This window comes from Vulpes vulpes, chromosome 5 (assembly GCF_048418805.1).
Source record: "Vulpes vulpes isolate BD-2025 chromosome 5, VulVul3, whole genome shotgun sequence".
NCBI lineage: Eukaryota > Metazoa > Chordata > Mammalia > Carnivora > Canidae > Vulpes > Vulpes vulpes.
Window position 1 is genome coordinate 71,365,208 of NC_132784.1, and position 26,210 is coordinate 71,391,417.

The window sequence follows — 26,210 nt, forward strand, 5'->3', positions numbered from 1 at the left end:
AGACAAGAAGTGGACTGGCCAGCAGACCACCAAGTCTTTCCAACCTGTGTTAAGGGATCCTGCTTATTTCACGGGGAAAAGAGACTTTTCCTATTCAAGGCTTTGCACAGGCCTGGGAAACCTAACACACTGTGGAAGCCCCAGAAAGTGTAGGATGGGTGGCAGAGTTCAACAAATGTCCCATGGAGTGAAAGGAGGTGAATTTCAAATGCCAGCGGAAAAACTCTCACAGGGGCAGGATTTTTGTTTTTTTTAAGATTTTATTTCTTCATGCGAGACACACACACACACAGAAAGAGAGGCAGAGAGAGAAGCCGGCCCATGTAGGGAGCCTGATGCGGGACTCGATCCCAGGTCTCCAGGATCGCGCCCTGGGCCAAAGGCAGGTGCTCAACCGCTGAGCCCCCCGGGCGTCCCGGGGGGAGGATGCTTTAAGGATGCCCTCGCTTTAACCCAGCGAGCCTTCTCTCTTTTTTTTTTTAATTTTTTTTAAATTTTTATTTATTTATGATAGTCACAGAGAGAGAGAGAGAGGCAGAGACACAGGCAGAGGGAGAAGCAGGCTCCACGCAGGGAGCCCGACGTGGGATTCGATCCCGGGTCTCCAGGATCGCGCCCTGCGCCACCCAGGGATCCCCCAGCGAGCCTTCTCCACGAGTGCAAGCAGGCACGCCCTGGCCGAGGAGCCTCCGTGGGTCTAAGGGCTTCAAAATGGGGAAACTGAGGCCGGGAGGTCGAAGGAGGCGCCCCCACGTGCCAGACGAGGAGGCCGCGGCCAGCGGCGGCCTCGGGTTCCGAGGGCGGGTGGGCGCCCAGCGGGTCGGGGAGCCCCCGGCAGCGCGCGGGTCACGCCCGGGCGTCCGCGCCTCCGCCCCGCAGCGCCGCCGAGCGCAGTGGGCGGCGCCGCTCGCGCTTCCTCGCGCCGGGGCGGCCGCGTCTGGTCTCGCGAGGCTCCGCCGCCCTCCGGGGCCGCCTTCCCGCCGCGGCGGAGCCTTCCCCGGCGCAGCTCCGAGGCCCGCGGCGCGGCGACTGCAGCCCCGGCCCCGCCTGCCTCCCCGCTCCCGCCGCGCTGCGGGTGCGCCGGCCTGCGCCGTCCGCGGGGGGCGAGGTGAGCCCGGGAGAGCCCGGCCGCGGGGGCCGGGGGCCGGGGGGCCGGGGGGCCGGGGGGCCGGGGGCGCGGTGTGCAGCCGGGGCGCCCCGGGGCCCCGAGGCAGACAGAGGCAGAGGCAGAAGCAGGCTCCATGCAGGGAGCCCGACGTGGGACTCGATCCCGGGTGTGCAGGATCACGCCCCGGGCTGCAGGCGGCGCTAAACCGCTGCGCCACGAGGGCTGCCCCCCCCCCCCCCCGTGACTCCCGTGACCTGTAACATTTATAGGCTCCGCTGCCCTGTGCTTTTACCGCGCTCTGCAGGTGAGGACACCGGCCCGGCCCGGAAGGTGGAGGGCTCCCGGCCGCTGGCAGGAGGAGACCCCCCTCCCCTGGCACCAGTGCTCCCCTCCACCTGGCTGCGCCTGAATTTGGGAGACCCCCCCGCGCCGCCCCCGTAGTCCTGCCCTTAGTCCTTACACACCATCCGCGCCACATCACCGGGCAATCTCCTGCCCTTTAGCCTTGTTGACATCATCACCGCAAAGCCCCTGGGCCTCCAGGCTCTTTCTGCTTTGAGTCAGAAAATTTTAACCTGTTTTTATTATTATTTATTATTATTATTTTATTTTAATTGAGGTCAGCAAGAACGGAAAAGGAACGATGATGATCCCTTAGGCTGCAGAATGAAAAACCCCATAAATGTAAAACAAGCGAAAGCAGCTATAAGGTTACAGTCATATAAAAGTAGCAAGGGTAGTCCCCTGGCCCTGAATAGATCCTTAGCAGAACTGAGTTGTTGAAGCCATTGCACACATGGCTACGACTGGTAAGGGACACAGGAAAGGGTGACCAAACATAAAGGAAGGGGTCTACGGAGAATGGGAAGGGCCTCGTGACTCCCGGTTCAGTTTTGCTACTGTGAAAAGCCCTTCTTTTCTGAATGCTTAATTCAGTCCCTGAATGCTTCTGTGTTTTTTGCAGATGTTCACTCTGCCTCAGGAAGAATCCAGGGCACCTGCCACTGGTCTGGGCTCAGCCTCCACACGGGACAGTAACTATGGGGATGGTCTGGAAAGAGAATGCTCCAGAAAACCAGACCAGAAGCTGCCAGATCCATGTGATCCCACTGCCATGTTTTCCTCTAACAGCTCCTACCTGTCCTCTAGAGGAGGCATCATTAAATGGTTCTGGGACTCAGCGGAGGAGGGCTACAGAACCTACCACATGGACGAGTATGATGAGGATAAGAACCCCAGTGTGAGTGAGACCCCCAGCTCCACTGGAACCCAAGGGGAGACTGCAGGGTGGGATGCCCTTCCTTGACCAAGAGGGCAGCACCTAGCCTGTTCTAGATGCTGGGGTTACAGCTATGAGCAAAAAAAAAAAAAAAAAAAGCAAAGTTCCTGTGCTCATGGGATTTTTGTTTTAGTGGAAGAGGCAGATGGAGAACAGGCAAAAAAAAAAAAAAAAAAAAAATTCCCTGTAATACGTGGTGCAAAGTACTATAGCCACTTATAAAGCCAGGTTCAAGGGACAGCCCAGGGGCCAGTGTGGCTGGAATGTAGTGCGACTGGCAGGAGATGAGGTCAGAAGGATCGCGGGTGGGGGTGGAGGGGGTGGGGTGGAGACCCTGTGGGGTTTCATGGGACACTGACAGCCTTCTGAGTTTGGACAGAGCAAGATAAAAGGTGTTGGGAGGAGGAGCAGTATGATCTGATTTTGGTTTTCAGAAGATGCCTTGGGGGCTGGCTACCGTGTAGAGGGTAGGGTGAGTGCAGGCAAGCAAGGGAAGAGGGCAGCCTTTGCAAGAACAGAGATGAGATACTCCACTGGGGAGCTCCACTGGTGGCTCCATTGGGGTCTTAGCCATGGAGGGTGATAAGGCACTGGGCTGTCCACCTGTTTTGAAGGTGGAAGTGGCAGGATTTGTGGAAGGATTAGTGGTAAGCAGAGGCGCCTACTGGTTTGTTCCTCGGGTCAGCAGTTCTAGTGCATGAGCCTCCCTGGGGACTCTGCGGGACAGCTTGAGGTGGGCCTTTCCCCCTCCAGGTTCTGGGAGACACTGCCTCGTGGGTGGGATCAAAGTGTTGTGTGGTTGCCCGGGGTCTCCTATGGGAGCCCTTCTTGGCTGACAGGTATCCCTGTTTCTGTTCTACTGCAGAAGGCACCGCAGCACTGCTTTACTTTGTACATTCTCTTGTACTGTAAACATGTATCTTCTTGCGAGATACAGTGGTGTGTCAGGCATGCATCCAGCCTTCAGGTATCTGATCATCCAGTGGGGGGAGATAAAGCATGTACATTGGTCCCTGTGACCTGGAAGCAGAGACTAAGTGGGGTGCTCTAAAGGGCAACAGATCAAGAGCTTTGGGTTCCAGAAGAAGAAAAGATACCTTTCTAGGTGGGGTTCTGGGGAGGCTTCCTGGAGGAGATGGCATTAATAGAGCTTTAGAAATGTGAATATGGGACCAGGGAGCTGAGTGGAGGTGGGACAAGGAAGGGTGTTTGGAGGGGCAGGATTACTCCCGCTTTGCTTTCCTGACTCAGTATGCTCCTCGGGCCATCCTTTGGGACTCCTGGGCTGTGCTCACCCTGCTTCCGTATCTCTGTCTCCAGGGCATCATTAACTTGGGCACCAGTGAGAATAAACTCTGCTTTGACCTGTTATCCAGGCGGGTAAGTCCTAGTGGCATCAGCAGTTCCCAGGGACTGTCTTTTCTTGGATTTCCCTGGAACACTTCCCTGATAAGAGCCTGCTGCTTGCCTCAGCAGCCCTGGCCTGAGCCAGGAGACCCAGGTTCCACGTCTGTCTCAGGGGCAACCTCTGTGATCTTGGGTGAGTCACTTCCCTATTTGGATCCTGCTTCTTCACCTCTTCCCCACACTCAGTCCCTCCGGCTGCTGTCTGGGTCCTGCTCTCATGGGGTGGGGGTGGGATAGGGAGCATTCAGTGGGGTGTGATCAGTATTTAACAACTGGCTCTGGGGTAGGGAGGACTCTGATTTGTAGCTTTTGCCAATTCCCATAGTGTAAATACCTCTACCGTGGCTGATTTCAAGCCATGGGTATGACCTCTCTGCACACAAAGTTGGGAAAAAAGGGGCACCCATTATGTGGTATCCCCACCATCTAGACACAAAGATGGAAATAACCTCAAGAGCACATGTAGGAATATAGTGACATAATCCGAAGCAGTGATGTTTTAGTTTTTACCTTTGTTTATTACTGGTGTTTTTAATGCAGTGTACTTATTTGTACATTTATACAGTTTAATTAAAAAAATTTTTTTAACATAGCCTGTAAAATTCCTGGAAACTTACTAAGTAGATTTCTTGAGCTGGTGTGAGCCATCTCTAGCAAGCCACTAAATATGCCTGATAAATGTGTTTTCCAAGGCCACGGACTCAAAGTCTGGGCTTGTGGTGGGAGTGATGGCTGACCCAAAGGAACTTATTTCCAAGGGAGACAAATCTAAGACCTAAGGGGAGAGGGATATAGGAAGGGGCTCAAAAGGCAAGGTCTACATACCAGTTCCCTGCTGCACTGATCCACAGAAGTAAAATGTGAGCCACATATATAATTTAAAATACCCTGTTAGATAAGTAAAAAGAAACTGGTAAATTCATCTGAGGAATATATTTTATTTAGCCTAATATATCCAAAATAGGACCATTTCAACATGTAATCAGTGTAAAAAATTGGCATATTTTACGTAGTTTTCATATCAAGTCTTTAAAATCCAGTGAGTTGGCTCAGTTCAGGCAAGCCACACTCCCAAGTGCTCAGCGGACATGCATGGCTAGCGGCCTTCGACTAGACAGGGCAGCTCTATGGGCAGAAGGGGAGAGGGAGAAGCTGGAGTTGTGTCCAAGTGGCTGAGTGCCTTTCTTCCTTTGGTTTCCTTCTCAAGACTTCTGGCTTTCCTTGGCACTGTGTGTGCAATGCTCTGGGAGTTACCGAGCATCGGGTCAGGGTGGGGATGGTGTCGAAACAGCCGCATTTTTTAAAGATTTTATTTATTTATTCATAGAGAGAGAGAGAGAGAGAGAGAGAGAGAGAGAGAGGCAGAGACACAGGCAGAGGGAGAAGGAGTTCTCCATGCTGGGGACCCGATGTGGGACTTGATCCTGGGTTTCCAAGATCACGCCTTGGACTGAAGATCCTGGGTCTTCAAGATCAGCCGCATTTTTTAAAGATTTTATTTATTTATTCATAGAGAGAGAGAGAGAGAGAGAGAGAGGCAGAGACACAGGCAGAGGGAGAAGGAGTTCTCCATGCTGGGGACCCGATGTGGGACTTGATCCTGGGTTTCCAAGATCACGCCTTGGACACAGGCAGAGGGAGAAGGAGTTCTCCATGCTGGGGACCTGATGTGGGACTCGATCCTAGGTCTCCAGGATCACACCCTGAGCTGAAGGCTGATGCTCAACCATTGAGCCACCCAGGCATCCCAAAATGGCCACATTTTCCAAAGCATAGGGTTGAACTGAGCCAGGAACACAGTGGCCTGAATCCCTCCAGAAGTTGGAGCCAGCACTGAGGGGATGGCACCCAATTCTAGGACCCCTTGTGTCACCCCAAGGAGAAGCCGAGTAGCATGGTCTATCACTGCCTCTACAAATCCACCCCTCTGGGTTTTTAATTTTTTAAATATATATGTTTATATATTCATTCATTCATTCATTCATTCATTCATTCATTCATGCAAGCACAAACATATGAGCAAGGGGAGGGGCAGAGGGAGAGGGAGAGAGAGAATCCCAAGCAGACCCACAAGGAGCTCAGTCAGGTGCTCGATCTCATGACCCTGAGCAGAAATCGAGAGTCAGATACTCATCCCCCCTCTTCCCTCTGTCCCTAGCTGAGTCAGAGTGACATGCTGCGGGTGGAGCCATCATTGCTGCAGTACCCTGACTGGAGGGGACATCTGTTGTAAGTAGTTGCCATGGGCCAGTGGGTCTCAGCCCAGGGTGGTTTTGCTCCCCAGGGGACATAGGGCATCTGGGAACACTTATGGTTGTAACTGGGAAGGAGGTATTATTGGCATTTCCTGGGTAGAGGCCGGTGATGCTTCAAAACCTCCTACGATGCCCAGGAAAGCCCCCACAACAAATAATGACCCTGCCCCAGATGTGAATATGGCAGGTAGAGAAAGCCTGCTTGAGGCTGAGGGCCTGTCCTGGAGACCTGGCAGTAGTGGGGTCTCCTGGAGCATCTGCAGGGAGAGAGCGTCTGGCGGTCTCACCCAGCTCGGGAGCTCCCTAGCTTGGTTTCTCGGGTCTGAGGCATGTGGGGGGCCTTCGGGCATGGAGCCCTTGTCGCCATGCTCTCAGTGGCTTTAGAGGAACCAGAATCAGTGTTGTGGGGTGGGATGCTGGCTAGGGCATTTCCTCCTGGTAAGAGGGGACATGGTAAATAATGCTAATTGGGGTTTGTACTGACTGAGCACTTGCTAGGGGCAGCTGCTGTCCTAAAGGGCAGTGGCCAAGCAGGACTTGATTCCAAAGCGCATGTTCCTGCAGTAATTAGGATGGTAGGGCCCTGGAGACAGCCCGCTGGCTTGGGAGTAAACTGTGCCACTCAGCAGCAAGTGACTGATTTCCCTCGAGCCTGTTTCTCTGTGAAATGGGAATGACAATAATAATAGCATCATATGATTGTTGGGAAGATTGAAGGAGTAAAGTTTCCTGAGTAACTCCTAACTCCTGCATAATGTAAATGCTCAATGACACTTAGCAACAGTGACTCTGACGATAGTTATTGTTACGATAGCATTGTTATTAGTTAGAGCTACATGTGGATGGAGTGTTATTTTTGGTATCCTGGAGGCCTGCGGATTAGGTGGTGGGTCCTGTCCTAGAACTACAGAGAATGCAAGTCTGCATGCGTGTAGGTAGTGGTGAGGTGCGGGGCTGGTGGCCCTGAGATGCGGAGGCCACACTGACCCCACTGCCCTCGTGGGAAGCCAGAGAAGGATAATGGATCTGGGTGAGGATTGACCAGAGGAGCTTTGGGATGTGCTGTGGGTCGGGGATGACGAGCACTGCCCATCTCTCTGTCTGATCTCCAGTCTCCGGGAGGAAGTGGCCAGATTCCTGTCTTTCTACTGCAAGAGCCCTGTACCCCTTAAACCAGAGAACGTGAGTAGCCCCCTGCTCTGCTCTCCCCTGCTCCTCTGCCCACCTCCCCCAACTTTTGACGGTGGGTAGGGGTAGCATGGGCTTGGGATCTGCCTTTCACTCAGTTTTGACTTGATTCCAGGTGGAATTAGGAATACCTCCTCCCTTTTTCTTCCTCATCCTAGATATTTAGGGGATATAATTTGGATACAGTTTCTGTTCCAGTTTGTTCTATGGTCCCTCGTTGCTTCCACATCTTGAGGCAAGACACTTGGAGTGGCCAGCCCCCTCTCCCTTGCTCTGTTGATCTAGAGCACAGTCCAAAGAATAAATCACAGATACACTGGGCTGTTAGGCAGGAGAGGCCTTCAGCTTCTCCTGGTGGCTTTGCCATGACAGAGCCACAGAGGGCACCAAGATGGGACCTGCTCCCCGACCCCCACAACCGCTAGTCCGGATGCAGCTGGAGATCATTGTTCCTCCTGGATAGATACTCATCTTTGTCACACGGATGTGTCACCCTTAGGTGGTTGTTCTGAATGGCTGTGCCTCCCTCTTCTCTGCTCTGGCCACAGTGCTGTGTGAGGTGGGGGGTAAGTGACCCACGGCCTGCTCTGCACGGGGCGCTGCCCTATGCCTGCAGTGTCCACGGTTGCCTGTCTTTGCGATGCTTTCGGCCATAATAGACTACTAGACTGCAGGGGGCTTAATCAGTGGCTTGATGAGATACTCGGATATTGGCAGTTTCTGAGGAGGTCAACATGATGCCAGGGTTCTGGCCTTCTCTCTGTGATGACCTTGGTTTTTCCTTTCATGTGATGGCTGTCGTGTCCTTTCATGACAGTGGATCTAAAGTAGGGAGAAAGGGTAAGGTTGTGTCCTGCCTGTGTCTTTTTTATTGGCAGGGGGCAGGAGAGATATTCTTCCCCCCAAAAAGTCCCAGCAGAGCCCACCTTATGTCTTATTGGCCAGAACTGACTCACAAACCCATTCCCCAAGTAGTCCCTGGCAAACAGGATAAGAACCACAATTGACTGAAACCAAAAGTGGTTCATTCCCAAGGGCCAGGGATAGGCCACCTTCCTCAGACTTACTGCAGGTCATATCCGGGAAATCTGGTGCTCTCTTAGCCAGAATACTGGAATGGCTGTTGAGTAGGCAGCCAGCAGCATCTGCTACAGGAGCCATAGTTGGCCAGAGAGCAGGTCATGGCCAGGGGTTATTGTCGCCAGAATAGAGGCCCACTCACTCCAGCTTCACTGACAGTGATTACATGGGTAGCGTTTACTGACCACGTGCTATGTTACAGGCACTGGCCTAGGGCTTTACACATAGACTCATTTAATCCTCACTTCTCCCCTCTGAGCTGGGCTCTGTGCCTTCCCCGTTCCACAGAGGAGGACACAGGGCACATGGAGTTAAGTAACTTGTCAAATTCATACAGAGAGAGAGCGGAACCAGGATTTGAACCACAAGATGAAGATTCATCACAGGACAGGCTAGGCAATTCCTCCCCATTTGAGAACCGTCAAGAGCGGGATCAGTGTCACCCTCTCCACCTCTCACAGGGGTGTGCAGTCCCTCCTCCTCCCCTTTGTACATGCGAGCCTCTCTCTGGACCTTCCTCGCCTCCCACGTGGCCCAGGGTAGCTGCCCTAGCTCCATCTGCTCAGATGCACCTCCTCATCTCATGAGTGTCTCCGCTTCCCAGAGTGACGTCATGAGAGAGAGCACATGCTGGGTGTCTGGCCGCCAGCGGATCAGCTCCCTTGGGTCCCTGGTTTACATCTGGTCCGCTCCTCGTGGCTGGGGTAGGGCACATGTAGGACAGAGGCTGCCCCTCCCAGAGCTGTGAGTGGGGCAGATAGGAAGGGAGGGCAGCCTGACCATGCATCCTCTTCAGAACTGGAGGAATGCCCGCCTCCACAGTAGGGTAGACCTTGGAGGTCATTATCAGCACCCCCATCCATGGTGAGAGTCTTCTGCATGACATCCCCCTCCCACCCCTGCCAGATGGCTCAGCCTTGTGTTTGCGTGTCCCCTGTACAGGGAGGGTCCACTCCTCCTGAACACACTCGATCTTTGGGCAGCTCTGTATGTAGTCACGTTTGTTGAAGCTGCCCGGATCCCCCGGCGACTTCAACTCACTGGATCCCAGTCTGTGCTTGGAGGGGCCCAGCAGGTGGAGAGCTTCAGTGGGATCCTCTGAGGCTTGGTGTCCTCCTTGGTAAAGTTAGGGTGAGAATAGTACTGATGTCATAGAGTGATTGTGAGGATCGAATGAGATAACACACAAATACATACACGTTTAGCCCAGTTCCCAGCATGTAGTAAGTGTTCAGTAAATGTTAGCCACTGATGATCAGAAAAGGGACTGACCTCAGGGAATCCAAATGTTAGAAAGAGCTTGGGAGTTGAAAGATGGAATGTACCCCCAATGTTCTCCCAAAGACATGGAAAGCTGGGAGGGACATGGAGCCTGTGGATGGGGGGACTGGGTGTTCTGGCCACAGGGTGACAGGCACTGGCCCACTCCTGCCCTCAGAGGCTTTCCTGATTCCCGCCCCTTACTATGGAGCCATCACACAGCATGTCTGTCTCTATGGCAATGTCCGACTGGTCTGTGTCCATCTGGACAGTGAGGTAAGAGTTCCTGAGAACCCAGGTAAGGCCTGGGCCTTCTTCCTAGAGGTGAAGACTTTCCTGTCTCTGAATTTGAGGGGAGTCATGGGAGGAAGTCCCTGCTGAGGGCTCTGGGGTTATGGCTGGAAGGGGAGTAGAGCCTTCTGTTGCCCATGGCTGTCCATAACCTGGGTTCCCTTGGGGCTCCCCAGGTCCTGGCTCTGAGGTCTCCAGGTTTAGGGTAGAAGCCAAGGGCAGCCCCAGGGAGACTACAGCAAAATGGCGGGGTGAGGACAGGGCAAAGCAGACCTCAACCTGTAAGTTCTTGGACCACAGTCAGAGGATCTATGGGGGCTCTTCCCCACTCTGAGTGATGAGATGTCCCTGATGGGGTGGAGAAGGGAGCCCTGGGGGGAGTGAACTTGTCAGAGTTTCTTCAGAGACTATTCTTAGGAGGCTAGAGATAACAGGAGAGATCCCAGAAGTTCAGGTTTGGGGGATCGGTGAATTTGGCTGGTGGTTTTTCTCCATCTTTCACCAGGTCACTGGGCTGGACACACGTCCCTTCCAGCTCACAGTGGAGAAGCTGGAGATGGCCCTGCAAAGAGCTCATTCTGAGGTCTGGGAGTCGAATCAAACCCAGGGCTGGGAGGGATGGGTCTGAGCAGGGTGCAGACTTCCTGTGGCCGATCTCATCCCGGGAGCAAGGTTGGCCCTCCTCGATGGGGTTGGGGTTTCAGATGGTCACAGGGGACCATTCTGGGGGGCCAATCAGGAGCATACCCATGGAAGGTTTTCCCACTAGAGCAAGACTCAGACCTATGTCTACAGAGTCAACCAGGGAGCTTAACACCTCCACCCCTCTTCCACCAGTGGGTCAAGTGTGGGGCTTAGGGGTCTGTAGTGCATCAGTCTCCTGGTGATTCGAGGACGTGATTCCCCTCTCACTTGGTGGGGGCCTACTAAGAAAGACAGAGACAAGTACTACTCCCATGGCTTCTTTCCTGCCCATGGTCATTAAAGTTGTAAGTGCCTACTGTGGGAATTCTAAAAGGGAAAACCCCTATCCATTACTCTACCAACAAAGACAACCTGTACCAGCGTTTGGGCATTTTTGCCTCTGGGCTTTGTTCTCTGCCTTTTTTTTTTTTTCCCTTTCCTGGTCCACACATTTGCATATACGTATATCTGCTGCAGATACCTAATTCTCTGCCCTTGTTTGCGTCACATTGGGTCATGAACCTGTTCCCATCACATTTCCCTGGGAGTCTGCCCAGTAATCGGCCCCATTTGGGCTCTGGCCTTCAGGAGGAGCTGAGCGTTTTCTGTCCCACTGATGGTTTCAGGGTGTGAAGGTCAAAGGTCTCATCCTCATCAATCCCCACAACCCTCTGGGTGACATCTACTCCCCAGGAGAGCTGCGGGACTACCTGGAATTTGCCAAGAGGTGAGGCACCCCACAGTCCCCCCTCAAAACATCCTGGCCGACCAGGATACTGATGGGGGCTTTGGGACAGGCCCTCAAAGTGAGGAATGGAGCCAGACTTGAGTCTGGGTCTGTCTGTACATAACTGTTTGGCGTTTCATGGTACCCTTCTTCTGTGGAGGTACCCAAGGCCCCTCTTCCATGGTGCTTCAAAAGCCCCACTGACATCTGCTTTGTATGCCTGGCTTCCTGTTTGAAAAAAAAAAAAAAAGATGCAAGAAAGGTGTGTCTGGAAAAAAATTTGGTAACCTTGGGCTCAACTGTGGTCCTCTTGGATTTCTGAGTCATTGCCTCCCCACCCTGAGGACACATTCGGCCTCCAGACCAAGCCGTCTCCTCCCCACTCCCTGCCCCTCCAGGCACGAGCTGCATGTGATGGTGGATGAGGTCTACATGCTGTCCGTGTTTGAGAAGTCGGCAGCGTACTGCAGTGTCCTGAGCCTGGAAGGGTGAGCCTGCCCTGCCACAGCTGACTCTGCCAACCCCGGTCCCCTGGCCCCTTGTGGCTTGGCCCAAGGATGTGACCTGTCCTAGGGCAGTTCTTCCATCCAGCTGGTCCCACTGTCCTCAGATCCTCTAAGGAGAAGATGGGATGGCTGGGCTACATCAGGGCTTTTCATATTGTTCTGTGGCCTCTCTGAGAGCTCCAAGGAGGGGCCAGGCCATAGGATTCCTAGGGGTGGTGGTGGGGAGAGGGCTGCAAGGGTGGGAACTAGTCTCCGTTGCTGTTCCCCTTATCTGCAGAGTAGCTTCAGCCCCATGGATGCATCCATCCATCCATTCATCCACTCACTCACTAATTCATTCAGCAAATCCGTCTGTAGCCCCAGGCATGTGCCAAGCACTTCTAGCTATTTGGGCTTTTTCATTAGATTTAGTCCAAGCCAAGAATCTGTGGTTGAAACAGCTTTGGAAACTCTTGGACCAGATCATCTGTAAAGTCTGTAAATGTGACATTGAGCGAATCTAACAGTTCTTGGTATTTGTTCAGAACTTTGGACCCTGTGAAGTCCTTTCCATTGGTTCTCTCAGCTGGTTTTCACGAGGCTCTGCCAAGTGGATGGTTGTTACTCCTGTTTGTTTATGGATTAGGAAAGTGAGACACAGAGAAATAGCAACTTGTCATCTACTCTGTGCCAGCCACTGTGGTAGGTGCTGGGAGACAACAGTGAATGAGAAAGGCAGGCCCCATCTTACGTGGAACTTTTATTTCTAGCCAGAGAAAACATTTTAAAAATTTTATTTATTTATTTGAGAGAGAGCAAGAGGGAGAGAGAGACAGTGAGCAGGAGGGAGAGGGAGAATCTTTTTTTTTTTTTTTTAAAGATTTTATTTATTTATTCATGAGAGACACAGAGAGAGAGAGGCAGAGACACAGGCAGAGGGAGAAGCAGGCTCCACGTGGGGAGCCCGATGTGGGACTTGATCCTGGGACTCCAGGATCATGCCCTGGGCTGAAGGCGGCGCTAAATCGCTGAGCCCCCCGGGCTGCCTGGGAGAGAGAATCTTAAGCAGACTCCATGCTGAGGGTAGAGCCCAATGTGGGGCTTGATCCCATGACTGCAAGATCATGACCTGAGCCAAAACCAAGACTTAGACACTTAACCAACTGAGCCACCTAGGTGCCCCCAGGAAAAAAAACATTTTAGCAGCTAAATACACAGTCATTTGATTAAGGCTGTAAGTGCTAAAAAGGGGGAGTCTGGGGAGGCATGAGGGGATCTGTTTGGGGTCCCCAGTGGGCCTGGTCTACTGGGAGGTGGTCAGAGAAAGTCTGAGGAAATGGAGCTTGAGCTGAGCTATAGATCAGGAATTGGCAAATAGTTTTGGATCAGATGGCAAATATTTTAGGCTTTATAGACCTTTGGTCTCTCACTCAACTCTGCCTAATAGCACAAAAGCGGCCACAGACAGGATGTATATGAGAAAGCATGGCTGTGTTTCGGTAAAGGTTTATTTACAAAAACAGGCCTCTGGCCCAGTTTAGCGTGCAGGCTGTAGTTTGCTGATCCTTGCTCTGACGCACGTATAGGGTTTAGCAATTCAAGAGATGAAACCAGGGCTTCACACAGAACCAGAACCAGATTCATCCATCTCCTCATTTGTTCAGCCAAACACGTATGAGCCTCTGTGGATCTGTGTTGCTTCTGTTCCCACACTGTTCTCTGCAGGTTGCCTGACCCCCAGAGGACCCATGTGATGTGGGCGACCAGCAAGGTAGGTTCCTGGCTGGCCTTGGGTGTCAGGGAGGTGGGAGGGCAGAGAGGGGGGTGGAACCAGCTTCCTCTGTGGAGGGCTGGCCACTGCCTAGGGTGCCTTTCTCCTGTAGGACTTCGGGATGTCTGGGCTCCGCTTTGGCACGCTGTACACAGAAAACAGGGACGTGGCCACTGCGGTGGCTTCCCTCTGCCGATATCATGGACTCAGTGGCTTGGTCCAGTACCAGATGGCACAGCTGCTCCAGGACCGTGGTGACTGCCTGGGCCTGGGCCCTTGAGAATGGGGAAGAGATTGTAGTTGGTCGGGGACTGGCCAGGGATCGTGGGTGTCTCTTGCATGAGAAGACTTTAGGGTGGTGTTCGAGAGCCCCAGGACCACAACTGGGTTCTTAACCGGCTTGCTCACTTCCTGGCTGTGTGGCCCATTTCCTTCACCTCCCCAAACCTCAGTTAGTGTGATTTGTCAATTCAAATAGTACCTGGCATATAAGAGTCACTTGGTCAACATGAACTCATTATTATCATCTGTGAGCATTTGAAAACAGAGAGTAGATGCTACAAAGGGAACATGGTTATAATGGAAGCATCTCTGCCTATGAGGGTCTCAGATACTGAGTCTTAATAGCAAGGTTCCAGTTTGGGGTGATCCAGCAAAAGTGATCTGTAACTGGAGCTAGATATTCTCATCGCGCCATCTCATTCCAGAATCCTAGGAAGCAGATATTCCTGTATTTTCCCTGGTATTTTATAGATGAGGAAATGAGGGCCGGATACTCTAACCTGCTACAACAGCTGAAATTGAAAATAGCAGTGATACCCTCAAGTGTTGGCAAGGATGCAGAGCAATTGGAACTCTCGCGCAGCTCTGGGAATGTAAAGTGGCGGAGCCGCTCTGGAAAGCAACTGGCAGTTACTTGCAGAGTTATATATACACTTAGCAAATGGCCCAGCAATCCCACTCCTAGCTCTTTACCCATATGGTCACTCAAAACCAAATATTCACTATGGGAATATTTGTAGCTGCTTTATTCGCGATCACCCCAAACTGGAAGCACCCCAAAATGTCCTTTCATGGATGAATGAGGGAGCAAAGTGTGGCACATCCACACAATGGGATACGACTCTACAGTGAGATCTAGGGCAGCACAGACTAAGCTCAAAGGCATTGTGATGAGTGAAAGAGGCCAGTCTCACAAGATGGCATGACTGTAGGATTCCTCTTGTGGCATTCTGGAAAAGGCAAAACCGGAGTGATGGAGAACAGACCCATGGTTGTGGGGGGGCAGGGGAGTGATGTGACTATAAACAGCACGAGGGTGTTCTTTAGAGCAAGGGAACTGTTTGGTGTCCTGCTTGCAGGGGGTGATGACACAAATCTGTACATGTGTTGAAACTCATCAAATGGGGGTCTCCTGGGTGGTTCATTCAGTTAAGCATCTGACTGTTGATTTCAGCTCAGGTCATGATCTCAGGGTTGTGAGATCAAATCCCACATTGGGGTCCATGCTGGGTGTGGAGCCTGCTTGAGATTTTCTCTCTCCCCCTCTCTCTGCCCCTCCCCCTGCTTGCACGCTCGCTTACTGTCTCGAGCTTGCTCACTCTCTCTCTAAAAAAAAAGAAATGTCAAATCATTAAAAAAAAATCCAAAACTTCATCAAATGAGACACTAGAGAAAGTTAATAAAAAAAGATGAGGACGGGGAGGCGAAGTAGCCAAAGGCCCCACATCTTGTGAGTGGCCAGGCCAGGATCTGAACTGCAGCCTCTGTGACTCGGAAGCATCCCTGTGTGAGTGGGCCATCCTTCAGTTAGGGTCTGCACCCTGAGGGACTCTGAGTCTGCTGGCTGGGAGCTGTGAGGCCAGGTATCTGTATTTTGGGGGCTTTTTACTGGACATTGAATATTCCCATCCTCCCCATCAACCAGCTGGAGAAAGGGTCTTGGCAGCTCGTGGCCCTTTTCTTTTCTTTTTTAAAGATTTTATTTATTTATTCATGAGAGACACAGAAAGACATAGGAAGAGGGAGAAGCAGACTCCCTGTGGGGAGCCCGATGTAGGACTTGATCCCAAGGCCCCAGGATCACGACCTGAGCCAAAGGCAGATGCTCAACTACTGAGCCAACCAGGTGTCCCTCGTGGCCTTTCTCTTGTTACCATTTAGACTCATGGGACAGAGTGGAGGATTGATGAGAGATTTATTTTTTGGCTTCTCTTTTCACCCAAACAGACTGGATCAACCAGGTGTACTTGCCGGAGAACCATGCCCGGCTCAAGGCTGCCCACACCTATGTCACGGGGGAGCTCCGGGCCCTGGGGATCCCCTTCCTGAGCGGTGGGGCAGGCTTCTTCATCTGGGTTGACCTGAGGAAGGTAATGCAAGTGGGGCTGTAGGCGGGGAGGGAGTTTAAGCCTCTCTCTCTGGCAGGGGAGGGGTAGGGGTGTCTCATCTGCAGCCTGAACCCCTTCCACCCTCCCAGTACCTGCCCGAGGCCACCTTTAAGGAGGAAATGCTGCTGTGGCGCTGCTTTTTGGACAACAAGGTGCTGCTGTCCTGTGGCAAAACCTTCGAGTGTAAAGAGCCTGGCTGGTTCCGCTTGGTCTTCTCAGACAAGGCCCACCGCCTCTGCCTGGGTGAGTGACCTCACCTCCTCACCATGCCCTTCATTCTGTCCTCCCTCTTCTCGTCTCACATGTGGCTCTAGCAGCCTCAGCTGGCTCATCCTGCCCGCCCCCCAGCCAGGGTGCTAACTTCTCCCCAGGGATGCAGAGGGTCCGGCAGGTGCTTGAGGGCAAATCCCAGGCAGCAGAAGCCCCGTCTTCCTGTCAGAGCCAGGAGCCAAGGAGCCAGCACAGGTGAGCTGGTCATCGCCCAGTGACTACAGGGCCTGGCAGCCACCACCAATCTGAGCTACTTGGGGCTGGGAAGACTCGTGGTGGATGACGCATTTGGCAGGAGGGTACCCAACGTGGCCTCACCCCCGAAGAAGAACCATTTCTTGCCTCTCTCAGAGGCGGTGAGAGACTCCTCCAGCTGTGCTGTGCTCTGGCCCTTCCCCCTCTATTAAACACAACTGGGAGACACTAGAAGCCTCTGTTGTGAATAATTTACAGAATGGAGGAGTCGTGACTGCTCCTAACCACAACCGTTAGCCCCTCTGAGGACATGGAAAGAAAACAACTGGTACCTTCTTTTGATGGCACCTTCCTTCCTCCTTCGTTGCGGGGGACAAGTCAGAGGGACAACACAGAGAAGAACGATTACTGCCCAGAAATAAACAAGAGCGATAATTTCCCAACTACCAGGAGAAAGGAGTTGCTTCCGTATGTTCAGATGTTCTCCCCATGTTAGGGTATGTGGGCCCACAGGACACCTGGGACCCAGGACAGGCCTCTGGGTGGACCACGGTGAACAGGACTCTGTGGTGGTGATCGGGAAGGGCTTCTCTGCCTCTGGGATGCTCTTCCTCCTCCTCTTTCCTGGCAAGGAGCTGCCTGCATGGACCATCTCACACCCGAGTGATCTGGCCATGACTGTTGGAGGGGGGGAAGATAGGGGCTGGACCTCAAACCAAGGCTTGCCTTTCCACCCTAAGTATATAGAGGGCCATTCATGCCATCCTCAGGGTGCTTTAGTTCAGAGCCCAAATGAGCTTTCTGAACTGACCTGAAAGCTGTGTGCTAAGGTCCCTTCTCTGGTGTCTCCACTGCCATGTAGAAAAGCTTTCTCTTTCTTTGTTTCTAACAGTGTCAGTGTATATATGCTGTAAACCATAACATTTGAGAAAAGATTTGCTTTCCTCTACATTTCTGCCTTTCATTCGTTCATTCCTTCTCCTTGTCTTCTTGAATACCTTCTATGTGCCAGACACTGTGCTGGTAATTTATGTGCATTATTTCTAACTTTGACAATTCCTGGGAAGCTGATGTTATTATCTCCCATTAGAGGGCAGCCTGGGTGGCTCAACGGTTTAGCGGTGCCTTCGGCCCAGGGTGTGATCCTGGGGACCTGGGATCGAGTCCCATGTTGGGCTCCCTGTGTGGAGCCTGCTTCTCCCTCTGCCTGTGTCTCTGCCTCTCTCTCTCTCTCTCTGTGTCTCTCATGAATAAATAAATAAATAAAATCTTAAAAAAAGATAAATTATTATCTCCCATTTGAGAGATGAGGCCCCTGAGTTTCAAAGAGATGGAGTGATGTTCTCAAAGTCATGTAGCTGGGAAGTACCAGAGCTGGGATTCAAAGTCAGGTCAGTGTGGTTGCAAATCCTGTGTGTTTTTACCCTGCCAAACCAGGTGCCAGCAAGATGCTTTGAGTCTTTTCAGAACCAGGCTTCGTGTTGTTATCGTCAGCACCTTTAACGATTTTTCAGTCGTTGGCCAAGTATCGCTCCTTTCTATTCCTGCTTCCAGGAAACTCTGGTACTAGGATTCGGTGGTTCACTGGAAAGCCTTTAGGTTTTATAGAGGGTCAGAGTAAGAAGGGCCACGTTGAGAGCCCTTTGCATCCCCTTCAAAAACCTCTGTTGTGATGCTGCCATCGTTGTTCGGGGTCCCCCAAGGAGGGATCCATGTGATACACTGCATTTAGAATTCTCAGAGGAATGACTCCTAGTTCTTCTTTAGGGGGAATCCAAGGTAACTTCCTGGCAGAGGCCGACTGAGCCATGAATCTGGACCTGAACCCAGTCCATCTGTTTCATTTGGCAGAAGGGGGCTGCCTACAATCCCAGCTGGCTGGTGCTGTGTGAAGGGATGTGTATCTCTTTGTTGGAGTATGGGTCTGGATACCTGTCTCAGGTCCCCCTTTATGCTCACCTTCCTGCTTTACTTGTTATAACAGCCAGCCAGCTGTGCATGAGCATAGCCCCAGGGCCACCTCAGCTGCTCCAAATGTCACTTATTGTCCCTAGGCTTCTCTCACAGCCTCATGGGGCACACGCAGACTGAGAACTCTAAGAGAGTTAACACTTCTGGGGTGATCCTTAAGCCGTGGGGGACAGTAACCAGCAGATAAATACCCCTGCATGCGCGTGGCCTGCTGTGCAGGCCTTCTTCTTCTTCTTCTTCTTCTTTTTTTTTTTAATATTTTATTTATTTATTCACGAGAAACACACACACACACACACACACACAGACACACAGACACACACACACACACAGAGTTAGAGACGCAGGCAGAGGGAGAAGCAGGCTCCATGCAGGGAGCCCGACGTGGGACTCGATCCTGGGTCTCCAGGATCACGCCCTGGGCTGCAGGCAGTGCTAAACTGCTGAGCCACTGGGGCTGCCCTGGCTTTCTTTTTAATTTTTTTATTATTATTATTTTTTTGATTCTGCACAGCTTCTCGAAGAGTCGGGCTGGGATGGAGCCCCGGGTCCCAACAGCAGTAGCCTGCGCTATAACACACCTCTTGACAGGCTTTTTTTCTCTTAGGCTCATTGCAATCTCACTGTTCCCTAAGATTGCTTCCCAGAATAGCCACCTGCTTCAACACTGTCAGGGAACTATGCAAAACAGGGTATATATGATAGGGGGACCACATCCACCATCTGTTTTCTGAGCTCAAGCTACTTTCCCCAGCAACCCTGAGATGCGGGTCTGGGTTTGGGTACCAACATGGTCAGACACTTCCCTGGTGTTATCTGTGAGTCTTTGCAAAAACCCTCTATTGTTGGCTATTACAAGGATAAGTGTCTTCCATGGGGAAAGAAGAAGTTTCTCCTTTTCAATCATTGAAAATTCCTCAGCTATTCTGTTACTTAAGACTTGTTTGCAAATGATAACTAAAAATGGTAAATGTAGCTCACGTTTAAACAAAAGGGGGATGGGTTTATTGAATTAACCAAGAAGGGGAGGGGTAGATGTTTCAGGTATGGCTCTAGCCAGGAGTTCAAATGATGCCATCAGATTTCGTGTTCTCTCTTTCTAGCTTCCTCTATATGGCTTCATTTTCAAGTACACTCCGTTCAGGGGGTGGTAAGATGGCTTTCAGGCAGCTCCGAGGGCCATGGTCCTTGTAGCAGACACCTACAGGGTGTCAGAAGGATAGACACTCTTTCTTCATGAGCATTCACGTCTCCTGTTCCAGGAGGCCAACTGATCTTACCTCAACTATCTGCCCATCCAGGAGAATGCGGTGCTTGGAGCTGGAGCCCGGCTTCCATTCATCCGTCCCCTCTGCCCTCCTAGTGCGCTGACTTTTCCCCTTTGGGCTTCCTTCCTCATGGTGTCAGCATGGCTCCAGAAGCTCCACACATCACCTCCTCACCACACACTTCTAGAGACAGGAAAGAGAATATGTTTTCTGGTGCTTCCTTTGCATTTCATTTCAGTCGTATATTCCCTCACTTATTTAAAAACAAATTTGTCAGGCTTCAAATTTCTAGGAGTTCTCTCTGTATTCTCCAAGTGAGCACTTCACCAGATTCTCTGAAGTTACTCACATTCATACTCTGAGCATCTTCTTTCTCCTCCTCCTGAACAGGGAAATGACCTCAGAGCATTTAACTCTCACTCCTTTATAGTCATGTCCTGTGACATTGTCGACGAGTACTTTAGTTTAAGCCTAGGCTGTTTGTCAGTTTGTTCACTTCTTCCAGAAATGGCTCTGAAGAATCATGGCAACCCCAGTTGGGGCGGAGACCAAGCCAAACAGAACCTCCCCTTTTCATGCTGACATTTTTCTTAATGGTGCTAATGCCACACAACTATCAACAGGATGTTTAATGTTTAACACCATGTTTCCTTGAATTCCGTCACTGTTTAAGTGAAAATTTAGGGCATTTGTGTTTGTTTGCATTAAGAGTCTGAGGAAGAGGGCAGCTCGGTGGCTCAGCGGTTTAGCACCGCCTTCAGCCAGGGCCTGATCCTGGAGACCCCGGGGTCAAGTCCCATGTCGGGCTCCCTGCGTGGAACCAGCTTCTCCCTCTGCCTGTGTCTTTACCTCTCTGTCTCTCTGTTTCTCATGAATGAATAAATAAAATCTTAAAAAAAAAAAAAGTCTGAGGAATAATTTGTAAGGGACCGAGTAGTAGCTGCCTACGTGTCAGGGAAATGGGGGAGGCAATCCTCCCTACCCCCCAGCCATGGACCAGTTCAGCCAGTACGTGTGTGAGCAGACTGTTCTGAAGATTCCCCAGCTTCCAGCTGCTCCAAAGTTTAACTTTCACATCGTGAGTCCTGGGACTCAGGCATCGTGACAGTGATGTCAGCTCTTTTGGTGTCCCCTGCCAAGGCCCATGAGTACTCCAGGGGGAGCTGGGAATTCTTGAAGGAGCTAACCAAGTAGCCCATCCGTGGAAGCCACCTGTCCCAATCAGGAACAGCATCAGAGGCACCATAGACTGGGACTGGGACCCCACTCCCAGAGCGGCTCCTAGCCTTGCTTCCAATAAAGGACTTTGGAAGTGTTTCAAAGAAATCTATGTAGGCTAAGTCCCTAGGAGAGTTACACATACCATCTAGGTCTAGTACTGGTCTCAGACATCTCTTGAGCTTCTGCTAAAATATAGCTATTAATTTTTAAAAATTGAGGTAAAGTGTACATAGAGCGAACTGCACAGGTCTTAGCTGTAAGAGTCAATGACTTTGATGAATATCTCCATCTGTGTAACCCATAACCCATCAAGGAATAGAACAATTCCATTGTTCTGAGTCTTCCCATAAGCAACTGCTGTTCTTGTTCCACTCTCTGTGCATGCAGTTTCTCAAAGGAACCATACAGTTGGTCATTCTTGTGTCTGGGCTATTTTGTCCAACTTAATGTTTGGAGATTCATCGATATTGTTGCATGTATCAATAGTACATTCTTTCTCTCTTTATTCCCCCCCTCTGTAGTAATATCCCCTTTCTCATTCTTGATATTGGTAGCTTTTGCTCTGTCTTCTTTTATTTTTGTCATGAATAGTCAACCTCATAATGGATTTATCGATTTTGCTGGTTTTGTTAGTTTTTTATTACTTTTGTTAATGCTTTCTATTGTATATTTGCTTTGTAATTTAATGAGGTTTTTTCTTTTTCTTTTTCTTTTTTTTTTTGCCTAAGTGAGTACATGTGAACTATGATTTTTGCATAAAAGGAAAATGATTATTTGTCACTCCTTTCTCCTGCCTTTACATTTTCCCCATCACTGGCCATAGCTATTATTATTCCCTGATTTCTTTCAACTTAATTTTTTTCTTTCTATGTTTCACCCCCTTCACCCATTTCTGTCACCTTCCACCCCCACCTCCAGCAACCACTAACCTATCCTCTATATCTATAAGCTTATTTTTGTAACTTTTAAAAAAGATTTTATTATTTATTTATGAGAGACACAGACTGAGAGAGAGAGGTAGAGACACAGGCAGAGGGAGAAGCAGGCTCCTCTCAGGGACCCCGATGTGGGACTTGATCATGGATCCCGGGATCATGACCTGAGTGGAAGGCAAGTGCCCAACCGCTGAGCCACCCAGGTGTCGCATATAAGCTTATTTTTCTAAAATTTGTTTTTGTTCTTAGATTCCAGCGTAAGAGAGATCACCTAGTATTTGTCTTTCCCTGCCTGACTTACCTAGTATATGATGTCCTCGAGGTTCATCCATGTTGTCCCCAGTGGCAAGATTTTGTTGCTTGTTATGGCTGAATAATATTCCATTGTATGGAGGCACCTGGGTGGCACAGTTGCTTAAGCTTCTGACTCTAGGTTTGGGCTCAGGTTGTGATATCAGGGTCGTGAGATCAAGCCCTGAGTAGGACTGTGCTGGGTGTGGAACCTGGTTAAGATTCTCTTTCCCTCTGCCCCTCCCATCTGCTCTCTTTCTCTTTCTAGTATAAATAAATCTTAAAAAACTTGTTATAAAAAATATTCCCTTGTATGTGTATATATCTCCTTTTCTTCACCCACTCATGTCTCTCTCTCTCTTTTAAAAAGATTTTATTTATTTATTCATGAGAGAGACAGAGAGAGGCAGAGACACAGGCAGGGGAAGCAGGCTCCCTGCGGGGAGTTTGATGCGGAACTTAATACCCGGGTTTATGACTTGAGCAGAAGGCAGATGCTTAACCACTGAGGCATGCAGGGGTCCCTGTCCTTCCTCTCTTTTAACGCCTTGGTCCATCTCTTTGTTTCCTCTTCAATCTGCGTTCTGGGTAGTCTGTTCAGAGCTAAATCCCAAGTTACTAATTGTGTCTCATCTACTGTTTAACTTAGGGATTGAGTTCCTGGTTTTTATGTTTAGTACTTTTTCAACCTCCTTGGTCTTTTGAAAAAAATATCATCTTGTTTTTTTCTAATGTTTACATCTTTCAAGTCTTTGAGCATCACAAACTTAGTTTATATTTATTTCTCATAATCCAATTATCTATGGTTCTTGAGGGTAAAATGTGTGCTGTTTGTCGTTTCTTCTGACTGGCTTATTTATCATATGCTCATTCTGGATTGTGAGCTTATGTTTGTTCAGTTTTATCTGCCAGGATCCTGGGCAGCCTGCGAGACCCTTTAGCGTGGGTTTATGTGTCTTTCTTCAGGTGCCACCACCTGGGTTGGTGATACTTGATGTTACTCTCTAGGCTTGGAGCTTTCTGGATTATGCTGGTAGGTATAAACTCAAATCCCACATTGTTGTGAAGCCTGATGTTAAAGATTCTCAGCAGAGACTCTTCTTTCTCCACTCTTTGGACAAGACTTTTTTCTTTTTTAAGATTTTTAAAAAAGATTTTATTTATTTATTCATGAGAGACAGAGAGATAGGCAGGGAGAAGCAGGCTCCCTACTGGGAACCTGATGCGGGACTAGTTCCTAGGACCCCAGGATAATGCCCTGAACCGAAGGCAGATGTTCAACCACTGAGCCACCTAGGCGTCCCTAGACAGTTTTTTGGTTTGTCATTAACTGACATTGAGCCTATTCTCCAGCCTTCCACCTCAGTATCTTGGCTTTCCCTGAGCCTCTTGGGGTCGACTCGCCACCTCACATGCCCTAGTTGTGGCTTTAACACTCACTGTTCTTATGGTAGCTTTGTTTCTGGCCCCTGTATGTTTTCTTTACTATTTTTGTGAGCTCAGCTACCCATCAGACAGATTGTTCATTCTATGATCTGGTCTTGATAGTGTTTTCTAGTTCTCCAGGCTGCCTGCCAGTGTCATTGAAGCTGAGTCAACATAAAATGCCACACGACGATTCTTTCAGAGTCTTTTAACTTGGATATTATACTGTTCTCCATTCTTGCAAACCACCCTCATTTAAAGCAAGTGGTAAACCGAGGATTCGACTGCACACTAGCAATTCCTCCTGCTGTAACCTTGCTTTCGCCTGATGATGCCACTTCTCTTATAAGTCATGACTTTTCTAACTCCCACTTTTGCTTTCCCTAACCTCCTGGGTAGGTGGGGATCTGCGTGGTCTCTGTTTTTTTCTATACCTTCAATGTGAGTAACGAAGCATCTTTTTAAAAAATTTTAATTTATTTATTCATGAGAGAGAGAGAGAGAGAGGCAGAGACACAGGCAGAGGGAGAAGCAGGCTCCCTGTGGGGAGCCTGATGTAGAACTTGATCCCGGGACCCTGGGGTCATGACCTGAGCCAAAGGTGGATGCTCAACCATTAAGCCATCCAGGTGCCCCACAAAACATCTTTCTACAGCCTCTCCTCTTTTAACCATTGACCGCTAAACTTTTCTACCTTCTCAGAGACTTTGGGTCCTGGCTTCTAGCTCTTTCTCATTCTCTGTTGTCATCCTCAGCTGCTTTAGCATCTGTATCGCCTCTACAATCATGGCTTCTGTGGTTATTAACTTCCAGTCACTTATATGGTTTCTACCCCTAGAAATGTAGCCACATAGTTCTAGTTACACTGGATTAAAAAACACTTGGTCTTAGGGATCTCTGGGTGGCGCAGCGGTTTGGCGCCTGCCTTTGGCCCAGGGTGTGATCCTGGACACCCGGGATCGAATCCCACGTCAGGCTCCTAGTGCGTGGAGCCTGCTTCTCCCTCTGCCTGTGTCTCTGCCTCTCTCTCTCTCTCTGTGTGACTATCATAAATAAATAAAAAATAAAAAACACTTGGTCTTTCTGATGGTTTCTCCTTCTTTACATCCTTTGCTTCTTGTCTGTGTTTTTCCTCTGCCTGCAATGCCCTATTCACTTCTCTACCTGCCCAAATCCTAAATATCTGCCAGGACCAGCAAAGATTTTTAAAAATATTTTAAAAATATTTTTTAAAAAATATTTTATTTATTCATGAGAGACACAGAGAGGCAGAGACACAGGAAGAGGAAAAAGCGCTCCCCGCAAGGAGCCTGATGTGGGACTCAATTCCTCAATCCCGGACCCCAGGATCACGTCCTGAGCCAAAGGCAGATGCTCAATTGCTGAGCCATCCAGGTGTACCACCAGCAAAAATATTAACTGTTGTGTGAAGTCTTCCCACATCTTGCAACTGGATGTGACTGCTTTCTCTTTTGAACTCTGTTGCACTTTGTTTACCTTCTCCTAGGCTATTTTTCACTCTCTGCTTTGCCTAATCTTGTACATTTGTCTTCTTTCTACTGAGCTCTTCCCAGTGTCTGGGCACCCTGTATTCATAGTCATCGAGTACTTAACTGTGTGCCAGGCACTATGCGTGTCTAGGGTTATAAAAAATAAACAAGATAGGCAGGTTCCTCAGAGGTGGTGCCTAATGCAGGTCTTTGACACAGAAAGTCCTCATTTAATGAATGGTGAATGAAAAAAAAAAGTATATATATATATTTGTATATATACACATATAAATATATTTAATACAAAGAAAGACAAGAAAATAAAATACTTTCCATCTATACAGTTATCAAATGGAGTGCATGTGTACTGAATTTCCTATCATCTTGGGGGCATGTGGATTTGGAGCGCAGAGCAATGCTCTCTTGGATGTGAAGGAGCAAAATGTGGGTTTCCCATATCCAGAATATTCTCGCCTCACTATATCTGGATCATTAACAAGCAGGCATTAACTCACAAGAATATTCCTGGAATCACTGTTGCTGCTGGAAGTCTCCAGACTCAGAATCGCACAAGACTATTTAGCTTATAAAGTAACAACGTCCACCAGATGGCGCTAAGGCACAGCTGGGCCCAGAACGAATTCGGCTTCTGTGGACAGTTACCTGTAAACTGCACAGGCTCTGCGGGGTCATCTCATTAACCTCCCAATTACAGAACTCTGCATTTTGATTGAATTTTTTTAGGCTCCACTTATGCTGTAGGATAGGGGTTTTATTGTGCATGTATAATAAGCCGAGATCTGTGTTTATTAACACAGATCATATAAATAATACATGATCATATAAATAATACAGAAAGAGACAAAACAAGTCTCTTTCCCCATTTCTAGCTCCACCATTACTCCTTCCAAAACAGTTTCTGCTTCTTGGTTTCCCTCCAGAAAAAAAAAAATATTACATAAGCTTGAATATAGATATCTGCATGCATATTTCCTCTCTCCTGTTTTTTTCATATACATATTTTACGGAAAGGGGACCATATTTGCTCACTGTTTTATTTTTATTTATCATAGACAGAGACACAGGCAGAGGGAAAAAGCAGGCTCCATGTCAGGAGCCCGACGTGGGACTCGATCCCGGGTCTCCAGGATCGCGCCCTGGGCCAAAGGCAGGTGCTAAACCGCTGCACCACCCAGGGATCCCCTGCTCACTGTTTTAG

At 49.7% G+C, this 26,210-nt stretch overlaps 1 protein-coding gene across 6 annotated transcripts; it reads left to right on the plus strand.

The window, feature by feature from the left end:
- Positions 1–945: 945 nt before the first annotated feature.
- On the plus strand, positions 946–26,210 carry ACCS (1-aminocyclopropane-1-carboxylate synthase homolog (inactive)). 6 transcript variants are annotated; one of them, XM_072758797.1, is made up of 15 exons: positions 946–1,108; positions 2,073–2,348; positions 3,708–3,767; positions 5,953–6,023; positions 7,162–7,231; positions 7,737–7,803; positions 9,756–9,853; positions 10,374–10,451; positions 11,179–11,279; positions 11,678–11,767; positions 13,490–13,535; positions 13,648–13,789; positions 15,765–15,907; positions 16,015–16,168; positions 26,065–26,210. In XM_072758797.1, the coding sequence occupies exons 2-15, from the start codon at positions 2,073–2,075 to the stop codon at positions 26,208–26,210; spliced, it is 1,542 nt and encodes a 513-aa protein (XP_072614898.1). In that variant the 5' UTR covers positions 946–1,108. The 6 variants fall into 6 exon arrangements, with proteins under 6 accessions (XP_072614898.1, XP_072614901.1, XP_072614900.1 ...); XM_072758800.1 differs by lacking the exon at positions 26,065–26,210 and adding an exon at positions 23,043–23,194; XM_072758799.1 differs by lacking the exon at positions 26,065–26,210 and adding an exon at positions 16,297–17,341.